Source organism: Bos taurus, chromosome 2, assembly GCF_002263795.3.
Source record: "Bos taurus isolate L1 Dominette 01449 registration number 42190680 breed Hereford chromosome 2, ARS-UCD2.0, whole genome shotgun sequence".
NCBI lineage: Eukaryota > Metazoa > Chordata > Mammalia > Artiodactyla > Bovidae > Bos > Bos taurus.
Window position 1 is genome coordinate 745,265 of NC_037329.1, and position 21,614 is coordinate 766,878.

The following is a 21,614-nucleotide window of genomic DNA, read 5'->3' on the forward strand; positions in this document are numbered from 1 at the left end:
ATCCTTCCTGAGTGAGCATTAAAGAATACGTGTCCTTTGAGGAACACGTCCATTTCACCTCAACAGTTAAATCCGTTTGCATAAAGTTATTCAACACACTTCATCTTTCAGTAACTACACATCTTCAGTGATGAAAACTCCCTCATTCCTGATAGTCCTACACACTCGTGTGTGTGTGTGTGTAGAGATAGATCAGTTTAAATGGAGGTTTTCATTGATTACACTTTCTCAAAGAACTGATTTATGTTTTCTTTCATTTTCTTCCATTTTTCTGTTTTCTATTTCATGGATTCTTGCTCTGATCTTTCTTTCTTATTTCTTTCCTTCTGCTCACTTTATCTCTCTTATTCTAGTTTCTTAAAGTAGAAGCTGAGGTCATTGTTAGGGACCATTTTTCTTTTATAAAAAGGCATTTTATGCTATAAGTTTCCTTCTAAGTACTGCTTTTTCTCGATCCTACATATTTTTACATGCTGTTTTCACTTTCACTCAGTTCAAAATTGTTTCTAATTTAGCTCTGCTTCTTTCTTTGACCTATCAGTTATTTTAACATGTTTTACTTACTTTCCAAATTAATGGAGGATTATACATTATTGATTTACTCAATTTCTAATCAATTCCATTGTGGTCAGAGAAAATCTTTTATATAACTTGAATCTTTTTGATTTATGAGATTAGTTTTCTGGCCCAAATTATGATCTTAGCAGCTGTTCCATGTGTACTTAAAAAGAATGTCTTATTAAGTAAGTAGTACTCTATTGTTATCAAGTTGGTCGATAAAGTTGTTCAAGTCTCCTGACAGATTTCTATCCACCAACTCTAGCAGTTATTGAGTTGTTGTTCAGCTGCTAAGTCATGGCCAACTCTCTGCAACCCCGTGGACTGTAGCACTCCAGGCTTTCTTGCCTCTCAGTCTCCCCACAAGTGAGTGTCAGTGCTCACCTCTGGAGATCACTGAACACACTTTATCGCCTGTTACTCAATGCCTTGAGGGCTGCTGTTTCATGTGTCTTGCCTGGTGCTTTAGTTATTTCAGATGCAAAGGTCCTGTGACTCCAATGTGGCCTTTAGTTCCCATTAATTTTTAAAAATTACTGAGTGTGGTTGTTTTGTGTAAAAAACTGTGTCATCTGTGTGTTCCTTTCCCCGCACTGCCATTTGCTCTGTATTATAGGTATTTATAGGTTTAGCATCTGCATGTTCACAAAATGCCAGCTATTTGTGGAGAACTAGAACCAAGGTAAGCAGCCTCAGGGGAAAGGACAAGATGAAGCTCACCATACTTGGTAATCAGAAATCAAACTTCAGATTTGATGTCCCCCAACAGAGAGGTCATGTAGACGAGCCTAAATAATGTTACATGAATTATTTCTGCTAAATAAGTCACTAGGTTTGAGTAGATTATTACAGATGTTGTCCTTAAAAACAAACTGCCAATATACTATACAAGCATTAGCACAAATAAAATCAAGAAAAGGAAAACATAACACTGAAAATGATGTTTTCACAAAATACCTTCTGTTGCCATGCCCCAACTTCCCATCTTCTGCTTCACCCCAAGAGTAAACTTCTCCTTCTGAAGAGAGGGCAAGACAGTGTTTTCCTCCTGAGTTCACAGCTACTTTCTTAATGAACACATGCTGAATGGATTCAAGTAATGTGGGGGTGGACACCGATTCTGTCCCTCCAACTCCTAGTCTGCCGCCCGCACCATACCCAGTGGCATATAGCTACAAGATAAAATAATACAGGCATCATATTTTTATCTAAGGATCCTATATTTTAATACTCAATAAATCAAATCAATGCCCTAGGTATTTTTACCACAGAAAAATGAAATTTAAAATTAAGACTTTATTTTTGCTTTATCAGAACTCTAAAAATTTAAGAAAAAATTACAATGAATAGAAACCCCAAATTCAGAAAATGTATTTTGAACATACGTCTTTTCCCTGAAAGTACTTCTATTTTTGTCTAGAATAGCAATTACAATTAATACCAAGAAAAGCAAAAACAATTTAATTATCTACTATATGCAACCCCGGAGAAGGAAATGGCAACCCACTCCAGAATTCTTGCCTGGAGAATCCCATGGACAGAGGAGCCTGGCAGCCCATGGTCCACAGGGCTGCAGAGAGTCGGACACAACTGAAGCGACTAAGCACACGTGCACACACTACATGCAAATGCCAAATAACACCTACACAAATACCCACAGGAAAAGTATACATATATCAATATTTCAGCAAAGCAGTATATAAATCACATAGTAGAATATACTATTTTTTCATTCATTCTAGGTGGGTAATTCATTTAGGATATAAAACATCTTTATCATTAAAAAAAAAAGTCAAGACTGCCATTTCCAAATGCATGTCAAACACCCCTCCTGTAACAATTTAAAGGCTGCTTCACATTGTTTCAACTGGTCTGCTGCACTGACACAACAGGAAGGAAACTTGAAGGCCCAAAACAAGAAGTAAAACCAAGAATTCAGACAGATAAAGGAGCCCAAAGTCAGTTTCCCCTGGGAATGTTTTGAGGATCTCAAGTGCACAGGGTGTGGGGGGTTAGGAGTCAAGCCCAAAGGGAAACTGTGCAAAAAGAACAGGCTGAGAAGGGCTTCCTCTCACTCAGACTGAATGAGAACTAAGAAGAAAACAAAGAAAGTTGTCTTTCTCAACCTTAGGATTGAATGAAAGGGTGGAAAATCTCTCCTGAGAATTCATAACCACAAAAGCTGGTCACTGAGTTGGTTTTCAGTCTGAATTAATGCTACCTATGGTCTAAATTCTGTAGGTAGAGAATTTAATTTACAATGGCTTAGACTTGGAGTATCCTAAACTCTCTTTTGATTAGTGACTTTAGACCAGACCTCTAACACCACAAACTTCTTAATCAGCAGAGGCAGGAGAGAACACTACGTGAAAAAGCAAACAAAAGTGCTGGCTTCTCTTTTTCTCTTCATTTAGATACTGCCTGATCCCTCAGGCTCTGCCTGGAAACTTTCATGGAGCTATTTCCAGGCAGTTTTCTATGCTTCAAAAAGCTGTCCCATCCTTTCAGAGTCCTACTTCTTGCAGATATTTAACTAAGATGTTAATAGATTCTAATAGTTTTGGATATCATCTAAATAAAAACAACAACAACAAAAAAAACTAGGCCTCATCTCAAAGAATTTCTACATAAAATTTTCCAAGGAAAATAGTCAGATCATAGTTTTAAAAATTCCCATTATCTAAGAGTGAAAAGAAACAAAGTCCAATATCATGTTTAAAGAAATAAAAACTTGAAAGTATCCCCAAGGAATGAGAGACTAAGATAACACAAAGCAGAACTTCCAGAAATTAAAAAAATAGAGTTTAAATTAAAAGCCCTGATGCATAAAAGAGTTATAAGCAGGTGAAGAAATATTAGAAAACTAGTATATGGCTCTAAGGAAATTATCCAGCATATGGCAAAGAAACACGGAAAGAAGAGGCAACAGAAAAGAAGAGAGAACTGGGAATAGATCTCCTCACTGAACATCAATTAGAACTCGGAGTTTTAAGTACAGATCATAGAGAAAATATGGCTGAGAGGCAATATTTGAAAAAATAATGTCTGAGAATTTATCAGAATGTTAAAAGACCAGTTCCCTAGAACCAGGAAGCCCATCCCTCATCCCTCACCACCTGGTTAAAAAAAAAAACAATAAAAAAGGACAGGAAAAATAAAAAGAAATTGACATCTAAATATATCATAGTGAAAGTATAAGTCACTAAAGAAAGATTTTAGAAGCAGATGTTATACAAAGGAAGGATTTAACTTTCATTTGGGTAAAAATTAATCTGACTGCTGACATCCTAGGTCATGATCAATGAGGGCCAAAAACCAGAAGAACAAAACTTTTAATAGACTGACTAAAAATAATGGTCAGCCGAAAATTTTATACTCTGGGACATGGCTTGGATTGCTACCCACAGGCCAAATCAGGCCCACCACCTGTTTTTTATTAAAAAAAGAAAAGTTTTATTAGAGCACAGGCACACTCACTCATTTTCATATTCACCACAAGCTGCTTTCATAATTGTAACAGAGATCAGATTGTATGATTCCCATAGCCAAAAAACACTATGGCAACCTTCAAAGAAAAAGTTTGCAACACTGACCTAGAAAAAGGACAAAATTAAGATATTAAAAAAAACAATCAGGAGATTAACCAACAACAGACCCTCACTAAAAGAAACTGAAAATACATGTTTAAAGTATCAGTAGAAGGACTGACCACCTGCCCTGCCTCTTGAGAAATCTGTATGCAGGTCAAGAGGCAACAGTGAGAACCGGACATGGAACAACAGACTGGTTCCAAATAGGAAAAGGCTGTATATTGTCACCCATTTAACTTATATGCAGAGTGCATTATGAGAAACGCTGGGCTGGAATAAAGACTGCCGGGAGAAATATTAATAATCTCAGATATGCAGATGACACCACCCTTATTATACAGTGAAGAAGATATGCAGATGACACCACCCTTATTATAAAGCAAAGAAGAACTAAAGAGCCTCTTGAAAGTGAAAGAGGAGAGTGGAAAAGTTGGCTTAAAGCTCAACATTCAGAAAACTAAGATCATGGTATCTGGTCCCATCACTTCATGGCAAATAGATGGGGAAACACTGGAAACGGTGACAGACTTTATTTTGGGGGGCTCCAAAATCATTGTAGATGGTGATGCAGCTATGAAATTAAAAGATGCTTGCTCCTTGGAAGAAAAGTTATGACCAACCTAGACAGCGTATTAAAAAGCAGAGACACTATTTTGTCAGCAAAGGTCTGTCTAGTCAAAGCTATGGTTTTTCCAGTAGTCATATGGATGCGAGAGTTGGACTATAAAGAAAGCTGAGCACCAAAGAATTGATGCTTTTTCACTGTGGTATTGGAGAAGACTCTTGAGAGTCCCTTGGACTGTAAGGAGATCCAACCAGTCCATCCTAAAGGAAGTCAGTCCTGAATATTCATTGGAAGGACGGACGCTGAAGCTGAAGCTGCAATCCTTTGGCCACCTGATGTGAAGAACTGACTCATTTGAAAAGACCCTGATACTGGGAAAGATTGAAGGCAGGAGGAGAAAGGGATGACAGAGGATGAGATGGTTGGATGGCATCACTGACTCAATGGACATGAATTTGAGTAAACACCGGGAGTTGGTGATGGACAGGGAGGCCTGGCATGCTGCAGTCCATGGGGTCGCAAAGAGTCAGACACAACTGAGCGATTGAACTGAACTGAGAAGGAAAATTATCCCAGATAATTGAGGACATAAGAAATAACTGGTGAGAAAAGATGTGTATAACATTTGGGTAAATCCAGAAAACTATATGGTCTATATAAAAAAACAATAATAATAATGTTTATTATTAGGGACACAGGTTAGGGCCAAAACGCAGAATAACAAAGGATCAGCCTTTCTTATTTGGGAGGAGTACAGAAATACTGACTAACTTTAGATTTTAGATATGTTAAAACAACCAGAAAACTCCAGAAAACAGAAAAAGAGTGCCGGGAGCCGGCATATTGCATACTGAGTGCATATTGCATATTGAGTGCAGCACTTTCCACAGCATCATCTTTCAGGATCTGGAATAGCTCAACTAGAATTCTATCACTGCCGGGAGCCAGTGTGAGGAGCTCCACCCATGACAAAGGTCATGAGGAAGGAGGCTCGGCATACGCAAAGGCGGGATCGAGCCTCAGGAGTCCCCCTGGAAATTCTCGAGCATCTACCCCCAAAACCAGAGTCTGCCTACTTTCTGCTTTGTGCTCTCACCTACACCTCTGACTTTACGGGGGGCTGTCCCCCACTACCTCTCTCTGAAAAAAGTTAGCTTACAGCTCCAGGTAATAATTCCTGGGTGTGACAGTGTTTAACCTACAAACTCCTTTGGAAATCCTCTAGCCTGCCTGAATAGGTTTTTCCGGCCACATGTGATTGTTCAGAGCCTCCCAACTGTGAGAGGCAGGAGATGTTCTAAACTGTCTAAACACAGATTCCTTTGAGTAGTTAAGATTGATTAGAAATTGTATTGGTGAAGGGTTTTTCACTTATTGGGCCAATGTTTGCTGCTAAGTCTCCATACCCCTTACCTACTGTGTCCTTGGCAGTGTATTGATTGATATAATGGGAGTATAGAAATGTAAGTAGTAGCCTCAATGTTTGTAACCTTGGACCCTTGAGTTAATTCTTTTCTTGATTGAGCCCACCTCACCTTTGCCCTATAGGAATGCAGCTTTGTCCAATGCTTTTTTGGAGGCTGGTGCCTGACTTTGGAATAATCACCTTTAGAGAAAGATAAGTTTCTTAAAATGTTAACAGGCCTCCTGGCCAGAAGATGATGTAATTCACCTGAACTTTTGCATATGATAAGTTTGAAAGCCTGGCTTTGATTAGGACCAGGAACTGCTGTCCTTGCATGACTCCACCCCTTCCCCCATTATCCTCTATGCACAACTTAAGGTATAAAAACTACTTTGGAAAATAAAGTGCGGGCCTTGTTCACTGAAACTTGGTCTCCCCATGTCGCTCTCTCCCCCAAATTCTGGCTGAGTCTCCATCTGGAGCGCGGAACCCGCCATGCTTGCTAATTATGCCTGGGCTTCTAAGATCTGACCGGGGAGGCCTCAGTGTCTCCTCTCCTTCGGGAGAACGGAAGGATGCCTGCGGCCTATGTAAGTGGTGCAAACTTCTTGTCTTGAAGTTTTATTGGTCTCCCGCATAAACCAAGCTACTCAGCCTCTTTTCTCCACTGAATTTTCCTACTGAGCTATCCTCATCCTATTACTCTTTATATCTTTGATAAAATATTTAAATAAATAGGTCACCGATGCCATCCCCGCTTCAAATACCCTGGATCAGCCGGGGCTGGTCCCTGGCAAAAGAGAGCTACACTTCAACCCTTGATACTTCTAGGTAGCATGACCTTGATACTTCTGGCGGGTAGCCTCTGATTTGCTTCCCAGAGTCCCTGCTTGCAGGATTCCCACCCCTATGTAATCCCTCCTTAGATGTGGGCTGAGCCCAGTGACACTCTCCTAATGGATAGAATATAGCAACAGGGATGACATGTCACTTCTGCATTAGCTTGCACAAGACTGTGACTTCTGTCTTGCTTGCAGGCTCTCCTGCTTTGACAAAGCCAGCTGACATGTTGTAAGATGGCAAAGAGCTGAAGGCAACCTCAGCCAATAGGTCATGGCAAGCTGAATCTTCCTCAGGCCAGTCCTGCAGCAACTGCAGCCTGATGAGCGAGTCTAGGTTGGAGGACCAACCTAAGCCACCCAGACAGACTGTGACATAATAAATTTGTATTGTTTTATGTAAACTGTTGTAAGTTAAATAGATAATATAGTATCATAACCTGACGTGCAATGGATAAGACAAATAAATACATTATGATGATCACACTCATGACCCTGGGTGTCCCTAAAATTCCAAACACAAACCAATATGTGTGTGTGTGTGTGTGTGTGTGTGTGTGTGTATACACAAGTGGGTGTGTATATATATATAAATATTTATAAATATATAAATAAAACAGAACCTAACCAAGGTTTCTTCAGTGAATCCAAGACCGTTTGATACAGGAAAAGCAGTCAATCTAATACACTATATTAATCTTTGGCCCCCTGATGCAAAGAGCTGACTCACTGGGAAAGACCCTGAAGGCAGGAGAAGGGGGTGACAGAGGATGAGACGGCTGGACAGCATCACTGACTCAGTGGACATGACTGAGTTTTGAAGAAACTCCAGGAAATAGTGAAGGACAGGAATGCTGCAGTCTATACAGTTGCAAAGAGTTGGCCATGACTTAGCGACTAAACAACACGAGGAGAAAAACATCTGTATGTTAGTGTTTTAAATGTAGAAAGATGTTTGACAAAAGTCAATATCCATTCATAACTAGAAAAAGATGCAAACTTCCTTAATTTGATAAAGGGCATCTGTCAGGAAGCATTTAACAGGAGGCTTCCTGTGTGCTGTTTTGGATCTGTCATGAATCCTCTGTCCCTTAGCAAACTACTCCCAGGGGCTTAGGAATGCATGCATTTCCTTTGTTAGTTTTTCCATACGGTGATAAGTAACTATTTACGACCCTCTTCCTTTTTATGAACCATACAGTAAAAGTGATTATTTACGACCCTCTCTCTTTCATATAGATGACCTCATGTTTCCTTGATAACTTGTAAGTTTTGATTTTATCTCTGCTGGAAATAGCTACCTTGTAAGAGAGTATAAATACCCACAAAATGTTGAATAAGACACCTTTGCTCCATCAGAGCTTTGGGCCCCGTGTCTTCTTTCTCTCTCTCTCTCTCTCCCTCTCTCTTTCTCTCTCTCTCTTTCAGGCTAATTCTCTGGAGTACAGAGGCCCTCTGGGTTCACTTTCCTGCCTGGGCTTTTAAGATCCTCTCCAGAAGGTGCTCTGCCCCTTCACCCCTTCGAGAGGGCGCCTGAGGCCTTCGTGAACAGAGCAAGCCCTGTGTCAGGGACTTCACTGGTTTTCTGTGTAAACCAAGGAATATCAGCCTCTTTCTCTCTCCTTTACTTTCTTATTGCCGACTCCAGACCACCAGGTTCCAGTCCATTAAAGGACTTCAACAGGCATCTATCAAAATCTCACAGTGTGTGAAGGATCCCATCACAGTGTTTCTTTTGCAGCCTAAATTAAGACAAAAAGAAGGTCCATTACCACCACCCCTGTTCAGTATTATACTGCAATTCCCACCCAGCCTAATTAGCTCCATTTCTCTGTAAAAGACAGGTGAACTGAAAAGGAATGAACAAAATTTATCTCAGAACATGAATTTATAAAGATGATACAAAACAGTTTAAGATACTAAGAAAGAAGAATATAATAAAGTCACTAGACATATGGGCCACCCTTTGGATGAGGGCTTCCCTTGCGGCTCAGTTGGTAAAGAATCCATCTGCAATGCAGGAGACCTGGGTTTGATCCCTGGGTTGGGAAGCTGTTCCGGAGGAGGGAACAGCTACTCACTCCAGTATTCTGGCCATGGAGAATTCCATGGACTGTATGGGATTGCAAAGAGTTGGACATGACCGAGCAACTTTCACTTTCACTAGACATACAGTCAATATATAAATATCAACTATTTGAACGTATCAGTAGCAATTTTTTAAAAGACAGCATTATGGGAGAACTTCCAAGACGGTGATAGAATAAGATGGGAAAGTCACCTTCCTCTCCACAAATACATCAAAAATACATCTACATATGGAACAACTCCTAAAGAACACCTTCTGAATGCTGGCAGAAGACGCAGACTTTCAAACAGGCAAGCCAATCTCCTTAGAATGAGGTAGGTCAAAAGATAAAGGTTAAAAAAATGAGACAAAGGATTTCAGGATGGGGACCTGAGCTCTGGGGAGACAGCTGTAAAGGAGGAAAAGTTTCCACATACTCAGAAACTCCTCATGGAAGGTGGGGCAGGGGGGGAGCTTCAGAACCTCAGAGGGGAACACAATGGCGGGGGCTCGGAAGGCAAAATGGAGAGAACTCACCACAAAGATAGCTGCCAAACATTACTTCCCAGGTGAGAAGCTGCTCATACTGCTGGCCTAGAACAAATCGGGGCTGAGTGCTGAGGCTCAAGCTTTGAATCTCAGGGAGAGGTCCTGATTTGGCCAACTGTGAGAATACTCTGAGGACATTAGTAGGACACAGCTGAGGGAGTCCAGGGAAAAAACTGAGCATCCCAGAGAGACAAAATATCGTTGCCACTGGAACACTCCAACTCCTACTCCATGCATTTGCAGACAGCAGTGTGTGCCCAGGTGGTGGCTGTCAAAACCAGCAAAACTGGTAGGAGCGCCAGAGGCAGAAGTGACACGACTGCAGTTTACGTAAACATAAGTGACTAGACACTGCCAAAACCAGGGCAAGGGCCTGAGGCAGCAGACAAAAAGCCGTCACTGCAGTCCCGACCCCAGAGGCGGCAGCTGCCAACGGCTGTGAGCAGGCACAGGTTACTGCCCAACCCACGTTGGGAGTCTATGCAGCTTGGTTCTTCCTAGGGACCCACAAATTGAGGTATATTCCTCTGGGAGAGCACATGACCCGCCTCAGACTATGACAACATCTGGCAAGTCTAACGCCGCAGGCACTACTTAGTACATCCTAACTGTGGCTGCCACATTCCACCCTCTCCACAGCCCAAGGGAACAAGTGGGCCCTAATAAGCCTTGGCCTTCTCCACCTCTTGCCTGGCTAAGGAACAAACACTGGAGGATAGCCTATAAGCAGAGCTAATCGATCAAAATCACTAGAGTTGATCAACGAATATAACAGTCATAGGATATATTAATAAAATTAATATACAGAAATTCCTTGCATTCCTATACACTAACAATGAAAAATCAAAAAGAGACATTAAGGAAACAATCCCATTCACCACTGCAACAAAAAGAAAATACCTAGGAATAAACTGACTTAAAAAGACAAAAGACTTGTATGCAGAGAACTATAAGACACTGATGAAAGAAATCAAAGATGACACAGAAAGATGGAGAGCTATTCCATGTTCTTGGAAGAATCAACATCATGAAACTGACTATACTACTCAAAGCAGATTCAATGCAATCCCTATCAAACTACCAATGGCATCTGTCACAGAACTGGAACACAAAATTTCACAATTTTTATGTAAACACAAAAGACCCCAAATAGACAAAGCAACCTTGAGAAAGAAAAAAAAGCTATAAGAATCAACCTTCCTGACTTCCGGCTATACTACAAAGCTACAGTCATCAAGATAGTATGGTTGGCACAAAAAACAAAAATATAGACCAATGGAATAAGATAGAAAGCACAGAGATAAACCCACGCATCTATGGGCATCTATCTTTGACAAATGACACAAGAACATACAATGGAGAAAAGACAGCCTCTTCAGTAAGTGGTGCTGGGAAAACTGGACGGCTACACGTGAAAGAACAAAACTAGAACACCTCCTAAGACATACACAAAAATAAACTCAAAATGGATTAAAGATCAGAAACTATAAAGCTCCTAGAGGAAAACACAGGCAGCACACTCCTTGACATACATCACAGTAAGATCCTCTATGACCCACCTCCTAGAATAATGGAAATTAAAACAAAATAAACAAGTAGGACCTAATTAAACTTTTAAGTTTTTGTACATCCAAGGAAACTATAAACAAGGATAAAATAATTGCAATTATTTTCTCCAAACTCTCAGAATGGAAGAAAACAGCTGCAATCCAAAATATACAAGTAGCTCATGCAGCTCAATATCAGAAAAACAAAGAACCCAATCAAAAAATTGGTGGAATATCTAAACAGACACTTCTCCAAAGACATACAGATGGCCAACAAACACATGAAAAGATGCTCAACACTGTTCATTATTAGAGAAATGCAAATCAAAACTACAATGAGTTATCACCTCATAACAGTCAGAATGGCGATCAGCAAAACATTTACCAACAACAAATGCTGGAGAGGGTGTGGAGAAAAGGGAACCCTCTTGCACTGTTGGTGGGAATGTAAATTGATACAGCCATTATGGAAGATAGTATGGAGATTCCTTAACAAGCTAGTCTTAGTTCAACTACCATATAACCCAGCAATCGCACTACTAGACATATACCCTGAGAAAACCATAATTGAAGAAGACACATGTGTTCACTGCAGTACTATTTATAGTAGCTAGGACATGGAACCAACCTAGATGTCCACTGACAGGTGAATGGATAAAGAAGCTATGGTACATATATATAATGGATTATTACTCAGCTACAAAAAAAGAACGTATTTGAGTCAGTTTTAATGAAGGGGATGAACCTAGAGCCTATTATACAGAGAGAAGTAAGTCAGAGAAAAACAAATATTGTATATTAACACATATATATGAAATCTTTAAAGACGGTACTGATGAACCTATCTGCAGGGGAGCAATGGAGAGGCAAACATAGAGATCAGACTCGTGGGCACAGTGGGGGAAGGAGAGGGAGGGATGAACTCAAACAGTAACACTGAGGCATATACAGCACCATATGTAAAACAGATGGCCAGTGCAAATGTATGATGCAGGGAGCTCAAACCCGGTGCGCTGTGACAATCTAGAGCAGTGGGATGTGGTGGGAGGTGGGAGGGAGGTCCAAGAAGGAGGGGACATATGTATACCTATGGATGATCATGTTGATGGACAGCAGAAACTAACACAATAATATAAAGCAATTACCGTCCAATTAAAAAATTTTTTAAAAGACAGCATTATGATAGCAGACAAAAAAGTAATACATCAAATGAACTGATATGCAAATAACTATAATACACTTTTGTATGTATGCTGCATTTCAAAGTAAAAAATTCTAAAATCATAGAATACATTAAAGATTATACAGAAACACTATAGAATTTATGGCATACTGCTTTCAGTATACCATGAATACTATTAATCTTGAGATAATGTTTTAGTACACAATCCTTATACACACTATGAACTCAACTGCCCTCTAGCCACAGCTGTCTCGCAGTTTCGATGTCAGTGTGACAGAAAATACACCTTCTTACCTTCCCATCAGCTGTCACTGCAAAGAGCGTCTGCTCTCCTCCAATTAGTTGCACAGGTCTGAGGGCTGCAAGGGCTTCACATGGTGTAGGGACTTTAACTTTTGCACCTTCAATGCCCCCAAGCTGACCCCTATGATTATGACCCCATCCATAAATTGTTCCACTGCCACCAGCAGAAAGAGTCCAGTCATCTGGTCGCCTGTAACAAACATTAAAAAACAATTGACATGGGAAGAACTCCATGTTAAGCACCATCTTCCCAGAGACAATATTAATTCTTGTTTTGGCTATAGTCAACCTGTTCATCCACTGCACAAGCTGTTCATCTTGCTCTCTTCTAAAAATGCTGTGACTCTCATGGAGAACGTCCATGTTTTCGCCATCTGCCATTAGTTCACGAATTTTCTTAGCCACCTGGACAATGTTATTATGAGATTATAAATCAAGCACTCATCTCTCAGGAATAAAACAAATAATACTAAGGCAAGAAGACAGGAGAGGAGGTCTTCCCAACCAAGAAAATGAGGGAATGCCAACATTGTGATTTTAGGGTTAATAATCAAAACCAAGACTATATTACATTGAAGATATTTTAAAACGTCTAGGCAGTATCATTATATCTTTACTAAAAACAAACTTTAACTGAAATTCAGTGTTATTCATTTTCAACTATGTGCTTCTTTTTTTATGATATTCCTTGCCAAGACAGATGTTACTATCTTGTAACACTGGCATCTTTTTACACTATAAAAGAAGACACTTTGCATCCCTAAAGAGGTTCCAAAATAAGGTACAATACCTCATCGAGAAACAGACGGGGCAGCGACGTTCTCTTGTCCAGGGCCACAGCAACACGGGAGGCCATGCAGTACCTCCGGAACCAAGCCCACTTGTGTGTTTCAGCACAGCAAGGGAGCGTGTCTAATTCCAGGTCACAAGCAAGAGCTACTAGTACCTGCAGCCAGCAAAAATTAACAACACAGGGATACTCAGACACAGCGAACATTCTACTTCACCAGCACTGCATGCCAAAGACAGCCCCCATGCAGGCTCTCTGTGGGTCTTCCTTCACAATTCCTCACTCCAGATAACTGCCACATGCCCAGCAAGGGGCGTGGCATCACCAATGATGTGGATTATTCCTACCCAGTTCCTAGTGATACACCTGACAACAGGAACCCAGATCAGACCACGGCTACAATACTTGCCACCTAAGTAAAAGCATCTAAAAGCACACTGTTATTAAAGCACAAGAGCTTAGACCACACAGTCTTGAAACTGTTTCACATTCACCTTCAGTACCTATACCTGTCCTCAGGGATGCCTGATATTTGATGTACTGTACTTGACAGCTCTCTGTGGTTCTCTTACCACCTCAAAACAAGCCAAGAATTACCTTAAAGAATGGGCTGTGCAGTAGCTGCTTGCCACCTCTCACAATAGGATCTTCATATTCAAACTGCCTTTGCAAAGCTTCTGGAAGGCCTTTCACCAAAGCAGCAAGAGCACTGCCTGAAAAACTCTTTTAAGAAAACAACAAAATTATAGCCCATACTAGGAAACCAATTTCAGGAGAGTTGAGTTGAGTGTTTTGTTTCTATGAGTCAAATGTTTAATTACACTGATACTATTCTCCCCTAAAACAAGTGATTGATATTTATAAATGGGGGAAAAAATCTAAAAAGACACAATGAATACTGAAATTAAAAAGAAGAGCATGAAAATTCACTTCAGAATATTTGGTCTTAATTTCAGTATAACAAAAACAGTTCTCCCAGGGAACCAGAAAGGAATTTCTGCTTCAGAAACCTCCATCTCCAACATGGTTAAGATAAGCATTCTTTTAACAATAACTACTTCATCCAGCAAAACAAAGGGGATGTGGTGAGTTAGACTCATAAAGCTATTCTCATAGCCATCTACATGGGGCTGTTTCTATAATCAAAGTCCAGCCTGCACTCAGTATAATAGCAACATAAAGGGAGTCTGAATGCAAGAAAGGCTGTCTTAGTCCTATGTGAAATTTCCCAACTCTTCTGTGATTAAGAAGTTAAAATAATTAAAGCAACATTTTAGTCCCAAAGGGTCACACAACTAGAAACTATAATGTAATGTTTCATACCAGAGCTCTTGTTTCCCCATCATTATCTCCAAGTAGCCTGTTTATGTTAATTGATTGTCCAAATTCAGTTGTAAGAAGCTTCCTCAGTCTTTGAAGGGCCCACATTCTGTGACTGGCAGCTGAAACGAGAAGACAGAAAAGTCAGAGGATGACCATTCTTCTCAAGAAGTAAGACAGGCCTGACAACAGAGGTGCCACTTACCCAAGGCACTCAGCTGTGCACAAGCTGCCAGGGACGCTGCAAGGCGGGGGATGATGCTTCTGTTTGAGGCAAGGTTGAGCCGGAAGTCCAACAAACAAGTTACCAAGTCCATGGACGGGCACGAGAGGACACAGCGATCAGAAAGTAGGTCTTTAGGGCCTGAAGAAAGGTAATTATAAATGTCCCCTTGTTGGGCAGGGCAACAGCTACCCCACAAGGAGATTCACCCAAAGTTGAGTGCGTCATCCACATGGATGCCATGGCTAGAGGGCTGCACCACTGTCGTGTCACGTGACTACGCTCCGCACACTGACATTTCACCTGAGATCTCACACAGCTGAAGAACCGCAACCAGCAACAGCTGGAAGACTTTGGGTGAAAACAGAGAGCCACATCCCAACAGCCAGAAAGTGAAGCAGCTCATGCAGTTCTGAGCCTTGATGTGGTGGGGCCTTGGGCAGTGTTGGGTCCCAACACAACAGAAGGTAGACTACAAGCACCAAGTGAAAATTCGTGTGTATTTCCCCTGCTTGGATCACCAACCCCCCTCCTCACCTGCAGCTGGCATGATGGGGTAGACTGTGAAGCGCCAGCCCCACCCATTCACAGACCCATCACTGATGAACTTCCACTTCAACTCATCCCCCGGGATGCGCAGTTCGCTGGACCAGTCAGACCACTCCCGGCCTGGGGGACAAAAGCACACTGGTGGTGGGTTTACCCCTCATCAGATCAACATCAACTTCCTTAGATACAAAGTCACTCACATCCTGTCTGAACGACAGCTGGCTCCTCCAGCCCACTGCCCAGGTGCGTCCACACCAAGGCCTTCAGCTCACACTGCAGCAAGCAACTGGGAAGCAGAGGACAGGTAGGCAGTGCCCCAACAGAAGACACTCAAACACGACCACAATGCTATGTGAGAGGCCCACAGAGCCAGTTCGTGCTCACACCAGGGTCAGGGCCTACAGAAGTTTCTTTGAGAGGGTCTGATGCAATGGTTAGTACCCAGGCAGCCAAAGAGAAAGCCTCCATCTTCCTCAAAGGGGAAGCAAGTGTTCAGAGACACAGGGCCCCCACTGAAGCACAGGGGCGGTTCAGCACACATGAGACACTCTCCAGAAAGAGGAGAGTAGCCTGCCAGAGTTTGGGGTGCCCTGGAGAGGAGCTGGGGAGACAAGCTTACAGTGTGCCACCCCAAATGAGCTTCCACTTAGAGGAGCCATCAGGCAGCAGTGTGGGAGTAGCCTGGAAGGGATCCTGTTGGAAGCAGAGAAACTGGAAACATGTCAGAACACTACTGCATACTACAGTGACATCTGTCAAACTGTCAGAAAAAAAAAAATCCATGCTCATCTGTGATACCACTTCATCCAAAGTAACCTCTTGTGAGTAAAATTCTACTGGCACACAGCCAGGCCCATCATTTATATTTGGTCTGTGACTGCCTTTGCTACAAAGGCAGAGGGGAGTAGTTATGTTAGGAAACATTTGTTGACCCTGGCTCCAGACGAAGAATAAAGATACCTTAAGAGATCTGCACACACAGACACACATACACCTGCACTGATGATTCTAAAAAACACAGTGAAGGGCATTTATCAAGCCCCCAGACAGAGTGATTCACTCTTGCTCAATCTCACGGAGCACATCAGAGCAGGGAGAGGCCCAAAGGAGACCCCTCCCATCTACTCCAGTACTGTCCACCACGCGCACACAACACTTACTCAGAGGGGAGCCTAACTCCTCACAGCAATCAATTAAAAAATAAAACCTTTAAGAAGCCTTGTAGTATGTCAACCTTTACCGTGCATGAGTCTGACAATCCCAAACATCTTACAGCACCATCTCCACTGTCTAGGTGAGACTGGACCCTCCCGACAACCAGTGCCCCCAAGAAGGACCAGCAGTCATACTGGACACCAGTAGTCCCACCCATTGGTGGGGAGGTACATGCATCACTTAATAAATCATCTTACTGAAAGCACAGGGGAAAACAGATAAAACCTACTGTATTTTGCAGTTAGGTCACTTATTGTTCTCTCGTGAAGTCGCACGTGAGAATGAAGCAGTAATGTGCTAATGGTTTCTACAAAAGCAAGCTCAACTCCTCTTCCTACCTGACCGCACGGAGACAATCCTGTTGACACCATCCATAACTGTGAGAGGGTCATGGCGCCTTTCGGTGGAGCACTGCCGGTCAAACTCCACCCTGAGTCCCTCTGCACCTGGAGGACAAGTAGGTACAAAAACAAGGTAACGCTCCCAGTCAACATACCACAGACAGGGCCAAAACCATACCACACAGAAGCAGTGAGTCTAAAATGATGTGCAACAGCCAACGAAAAGCAGAAAGGAAGAACTAACCTCAAAAAAGAAGGATTCCTCTCACTCCAACTCTGCCTCCCACAAAATATTTCACCCATGATGAAACAATTGAAGACACTCTCACTTGGCCAACTAGTTTTGTGGTCTCACTTCTGGAAAGATTTTCATGCTATAGCCCTAACAAGACGACCAAGCTTTATTATCCTGCTCCCCCACATTTTAAAAGCCATATAAAATCATGTCCACCAAGAATTTAGCATTAGATCTAGAGTCTTCTCTGGGACAAATTAGCTTAGAAAAGAATCAGTGAAGGCTATGACCTGGGTTACGGTGGAGGGAAAAGGTTGGCAAAACAACTATAAAATCACTCAAAATAGTAAGAAACAATGATTCCAGGGCTCTTCAAATCAATTCAAGGCGAACAACAAGCCGAGAAGAGTTCATTCACGGAAAAACTGCCCAACTCAGGTAGGGACAGTGAGAGCCTATGTGTTCTCGCCTAGGATTGCCCTGTGCGGCTGCAGCTCAGCTTTACCAGGATGGGACTCTGTCTCCAGTGACATGCTAACTGGTGCAAAGCAGGCGCAGTGCCTGGGCAGAGATCCTAAAAGTCAGAGAGTGGGGAGGGTAACTGAGGACATACAGAAAAGCTTGCGTCTTTGCTGGCTTAAGAATCTGGTGTGGCTGGGCGGGTGCCAGACATGAGAACTAGCCAGAAATCTAACAAGAAGATTCTGGAAGTCAGAGAACAGAGAAGGGCTCAATGAGGACGTCATCGAGGCCTGGATGACTTGAGGCACATATCCTCAAGAAAACGGAGAGTTGGGTGTGCATGTGCATGTGTGTGTGCATGTGTGCATGCACTTGCGCGCACGCACACACACACACAGGAAAACTGCCAAAACACTGACTTCCATGCCCTCCCTTGCTTCCACCCACAGAGATCCATCCACAGATGGGGAAATGAGCAGGCTAAATCAAGCAGATGGAACAAACCCTAAAAGTCAGGCTAGAGAACAAAAATCAGAATTATAAAGTAAGCTAGGATATCAGTGAATATGTGACGCAGGGAAGAGATTTTAGAGAGTAATTCCAGGCACCTTACAAAATAAATACACAAAACCACCATAGAAACCCAGCAACAATTACAAGTCTTTTTTAAAAACTCAGAAACCAAGTGTCACAACAGAATCTAAAATGTCTAAGTTTTCAACAAAATATAATGAGATATGCAAAAACACTGAAAAATGTGAGCCATACGCGGGAAGAAAATCAGACAACAGAAACTGACCCTAATGGGCCAGATGCTGAACCGAGTAGGCAATGACTTCAAAACTATAATAAATATGTTCAAAGAATTCACAAAAACAGTGAAAACATGATAACAAAGGAAAATATGATAACAATGACTCTGGGTCCTTAGACCTTTTTGTATAGTTCTGTGTATTCTTGTTGTCTCCTGTTAGCCTCTTCTGCTTCTTTTAGGTCTGAACAAAGCCCCAAAACACACGACAAAAAAACAAATATAAATTAAAAAAGTAAGCAAATCCACGATTACAACTGGGGATTTCAAAATTTAGCCTTCAACAACTGACAGGACAGATAGAGAGAAAAATCTGTAAAGATACAGAAGATTTCAACAAGACTACCTACCATCTTGAACTCTTATATACCTCTTTATCTGGCTGTTCATCTGTATTCTTTCTCATGTCCTTTATAATAAACTCCATGGAGTGGCAAAGAGTCGGACATGACTGAGCGACTGAACTGAACTGAACTTACAATAAACTAATAAACATAAGTAAATGCTTCTGTGAGTTCTGTGAGGTGCTATAGCAAATCAATTGAACTTCACTTCTGACTGGCATTTGAAGTGGGTGCCATCTTGGTGGGACTTAAGCCATTAACCTAGTGTCAGGACTGAGTTAAACTGCAGGACACCAGCTGATTTTGCACAGCTGCATGATGTGTGGAAACCCTCACATGTCTAATGTCAGAAGTAGAGTGCTATAGCAGTGAGAATAGAGGAGATACAAATGAGGGAGTTTTCATTTTTACTTTTGCTATATTTTATACAGAAAACATATTCTGTAAATATGTTTTCATGTTTATGGAAGAAGAATACCTACCCTACAAAAACTCTTTCAGAGAGTAGAGAAGGGAACATGCTGCAATTCAATCTGTAAAGCCAGTATTACTCTAATATCAAAATGAGATCAAGATATTACAAGAAAGGAAAGCTACATAAATAAATTTTAGTTTTTAATAAAAAAATAAAAAGAAAGGAAAGCCACAAACTGACACTATTCATGAAAATAGGTCAAAAAATCCTTAACAAAATATTAGCAAGCCAAATCCAGCAACATATACTATAGATTATACATTGTGGACAATTATGATTTGTCTAGAAATGCAATACAAGTTTAATATCCAGAAACTGATTCATATAACATGCCATACTAATAAAGGATTAATATAGAAAACAGTATGTCAATACACAGAAAAATCATTTGACAAAATCCAACACGCTCTCATGATAAAATTTCCCCCACAAACTAGGAAGAGAAAGTTTCCTCAACTTGATAAAGGCATGTATGAAAAACCTATTGTTAACATACCTAATGCTAAGAGAATGATATGTATTCACTCTACTGGAACAAGGTAAGGATTTCCACTCTCATCCCTTGTATATAACATTAACTCCAGCTAGTCCCTATTCTAGCATAAGACAGAAACAGGTGATGTCTGTTAAATGTCACAAAGTATAACTGATTTGAAGAAGGACATCTACGAAACAAAATTTGGAAAAGGCTGTTCTAGTGTTGCAAGGAAAGGATTCCCTCCACAAGGGAGATATGATCAGAAACCCGTAACTAACTGCCTACGAGAATAGTACTTCAGGCAGATGGCAAGTACAAAGTGAGACAAATGGCCTATTCCTGGAACATATTTAAGGGCCACCATAAAAGATGATGTGGAGGGCCCAGGAGAGACAGGTGAAGAGGAAGGGAATGCTGTTGGAGAGGCAAACAAGGTTCATGGGAAGTTGCACAGGCCATCATCAAGGATCTGAGTCTTATTTTAAGGTTACAGGAGTGCACTGGCAGATTTTAAGCAGAGCACCAGTATATTCTGACTCACTTTAAAAGAATCTCTCTCTCTGGTTGTCATGTAAGGAGCTGATTCTGGGAGACACAGAAGGTGAGAAGTAGAAGCAGAACATTTATATTATACTAGTATATGAGTTAGTATAATAAACAAGGTGAAACTAGATGATTAGGCCCAGAATGATTCAGAATGGTGATAAATGGCTGAATCTGAAATACACTTTTAGAGTAGAAATGTTAGGACTTGCAGGCAGACTGGATATCAAGTAAGAGAAACAGAAACAGGAAGAGGTACACTAGACTTTGTCTTAGGTAACTGCTGAGTGGAATTACCTTTTGTTTAATTTCTACTATGAGAGAGTAAGAGTTCAAAGTTAAAGAAGCTTTTATAAATCCCATCTCATTCTAAAAGTTTAAGAAAATTAATTTCACATAAAAATAATCAGGATAAAATTATCAAGGTCAAATACAATATAAAGTTATTATTACAAAAGAGAGAAAAAGAGTAGAATAACATTCTCCTATAGACAATGAAGGCAAGCCAGAAAGATGTGCCCACAAAACACATGAAAAATGTAATCTATTATTTCAAACCAAGCTAAAAGAAATTAGGAAAATGATACATGATATGAAAGAAAAATATAAATAGGAATTAGAAGAAAACACTAAATGATAAAGTTTAGTAAACAATTTTTTAAATTTCAGAAATGAAAATTAAATTACAAAGAACATAGGGGCAAATAAACACAACAGATATGCTTTGAGACAAACAGGAGGAAAGGAAGTAGCCAATATTGACTCTAAAGGCATCCAACACAAGATAACAATCACATATCCATGAAAAAGAAAATTGAAACAAGGTTGCAAACAAATACCACAAACTGTAATGCAAAAAAAACTGTCCTGAAAGACAAGACTCAAAACTATTCAACATTTTAAAGGGGCACAAACCCTTATCTGAGAATGTCACTTATAACACTTTCAACAACAAACTTTTACAGGAGGAAAATATGCTATTCAATAAAACTAACTTTCAAATGTGGGCAACCAACTTTTAGAACAAGCTGACTCATGTCAGGACTGTCATCCTCTGAGCCTTGCTGAGGAATTGACAAGAGAGTGAGCTTCAGACAATCATAGTAAGAAAGGAGACAACTAGAACTAAATGAAGATTAACAGGAAGAAAGCAGACTATGCAATAGCTGTTATGCTCTGGGATTTATAGTATGACCAAGCTAATCAAATTTCAACAATGAA

The 21,614-nt window shown here is 40.9% G+C and overlaps 1 protein-coding gene across 6 annotated transcripts in view; it reads right to left on the reverse strand.

Annotated features, from left to right (window-relative positions):
• The window catches only part of HERC2 (HECT and RLD domain containing E3 ubiquitin protein ligase 2), a 233,164-nt gene that overhangs the window by 25,498 nt on the left and 186,052 nt on the right, over positions 1-21,614 (reverse strand). For all 6 annotated transcript variants that reach the window (NM_001206081.2, XM_010801779.4, XM_015474311.3 and 3 more), the window contains 9 exons: positions 17,043-17,150; positions 15,478-15,609; positions 14,923-15,081; positions 14,721-14,839; positions 13,995-14,120; positions 13,398-13,553; positions 12,897-13,012; positions 12,599-12,797; positions 1,516-1,730 (listed from right to left, as the gene is read on the reverse strand). In NM_001206081.2, the coding sequence (NP_001193010.1) occupies positions 1,516-1,730; positions 12,599-12,797; positions 12,897-13,012; positions 13,398-13,553; positions 13,995-14,120; positions 14,721-14,839; positions 14,923-15,081; positions 15,478-15,609; positions 17,043-17,150 (1,330 nt within the window). The remainder of the gene's footprint in view (positions 1-1,515; positions 1,731-12,598; positions 12,798-12,896; positions 13,013-13,397; positions 13,554-13,994; positions 14,121-14,720; positions 14,840-14,922; positions 15,082-15,477; positions 15,610-17,042; positions 17,151-21,614) is intronic.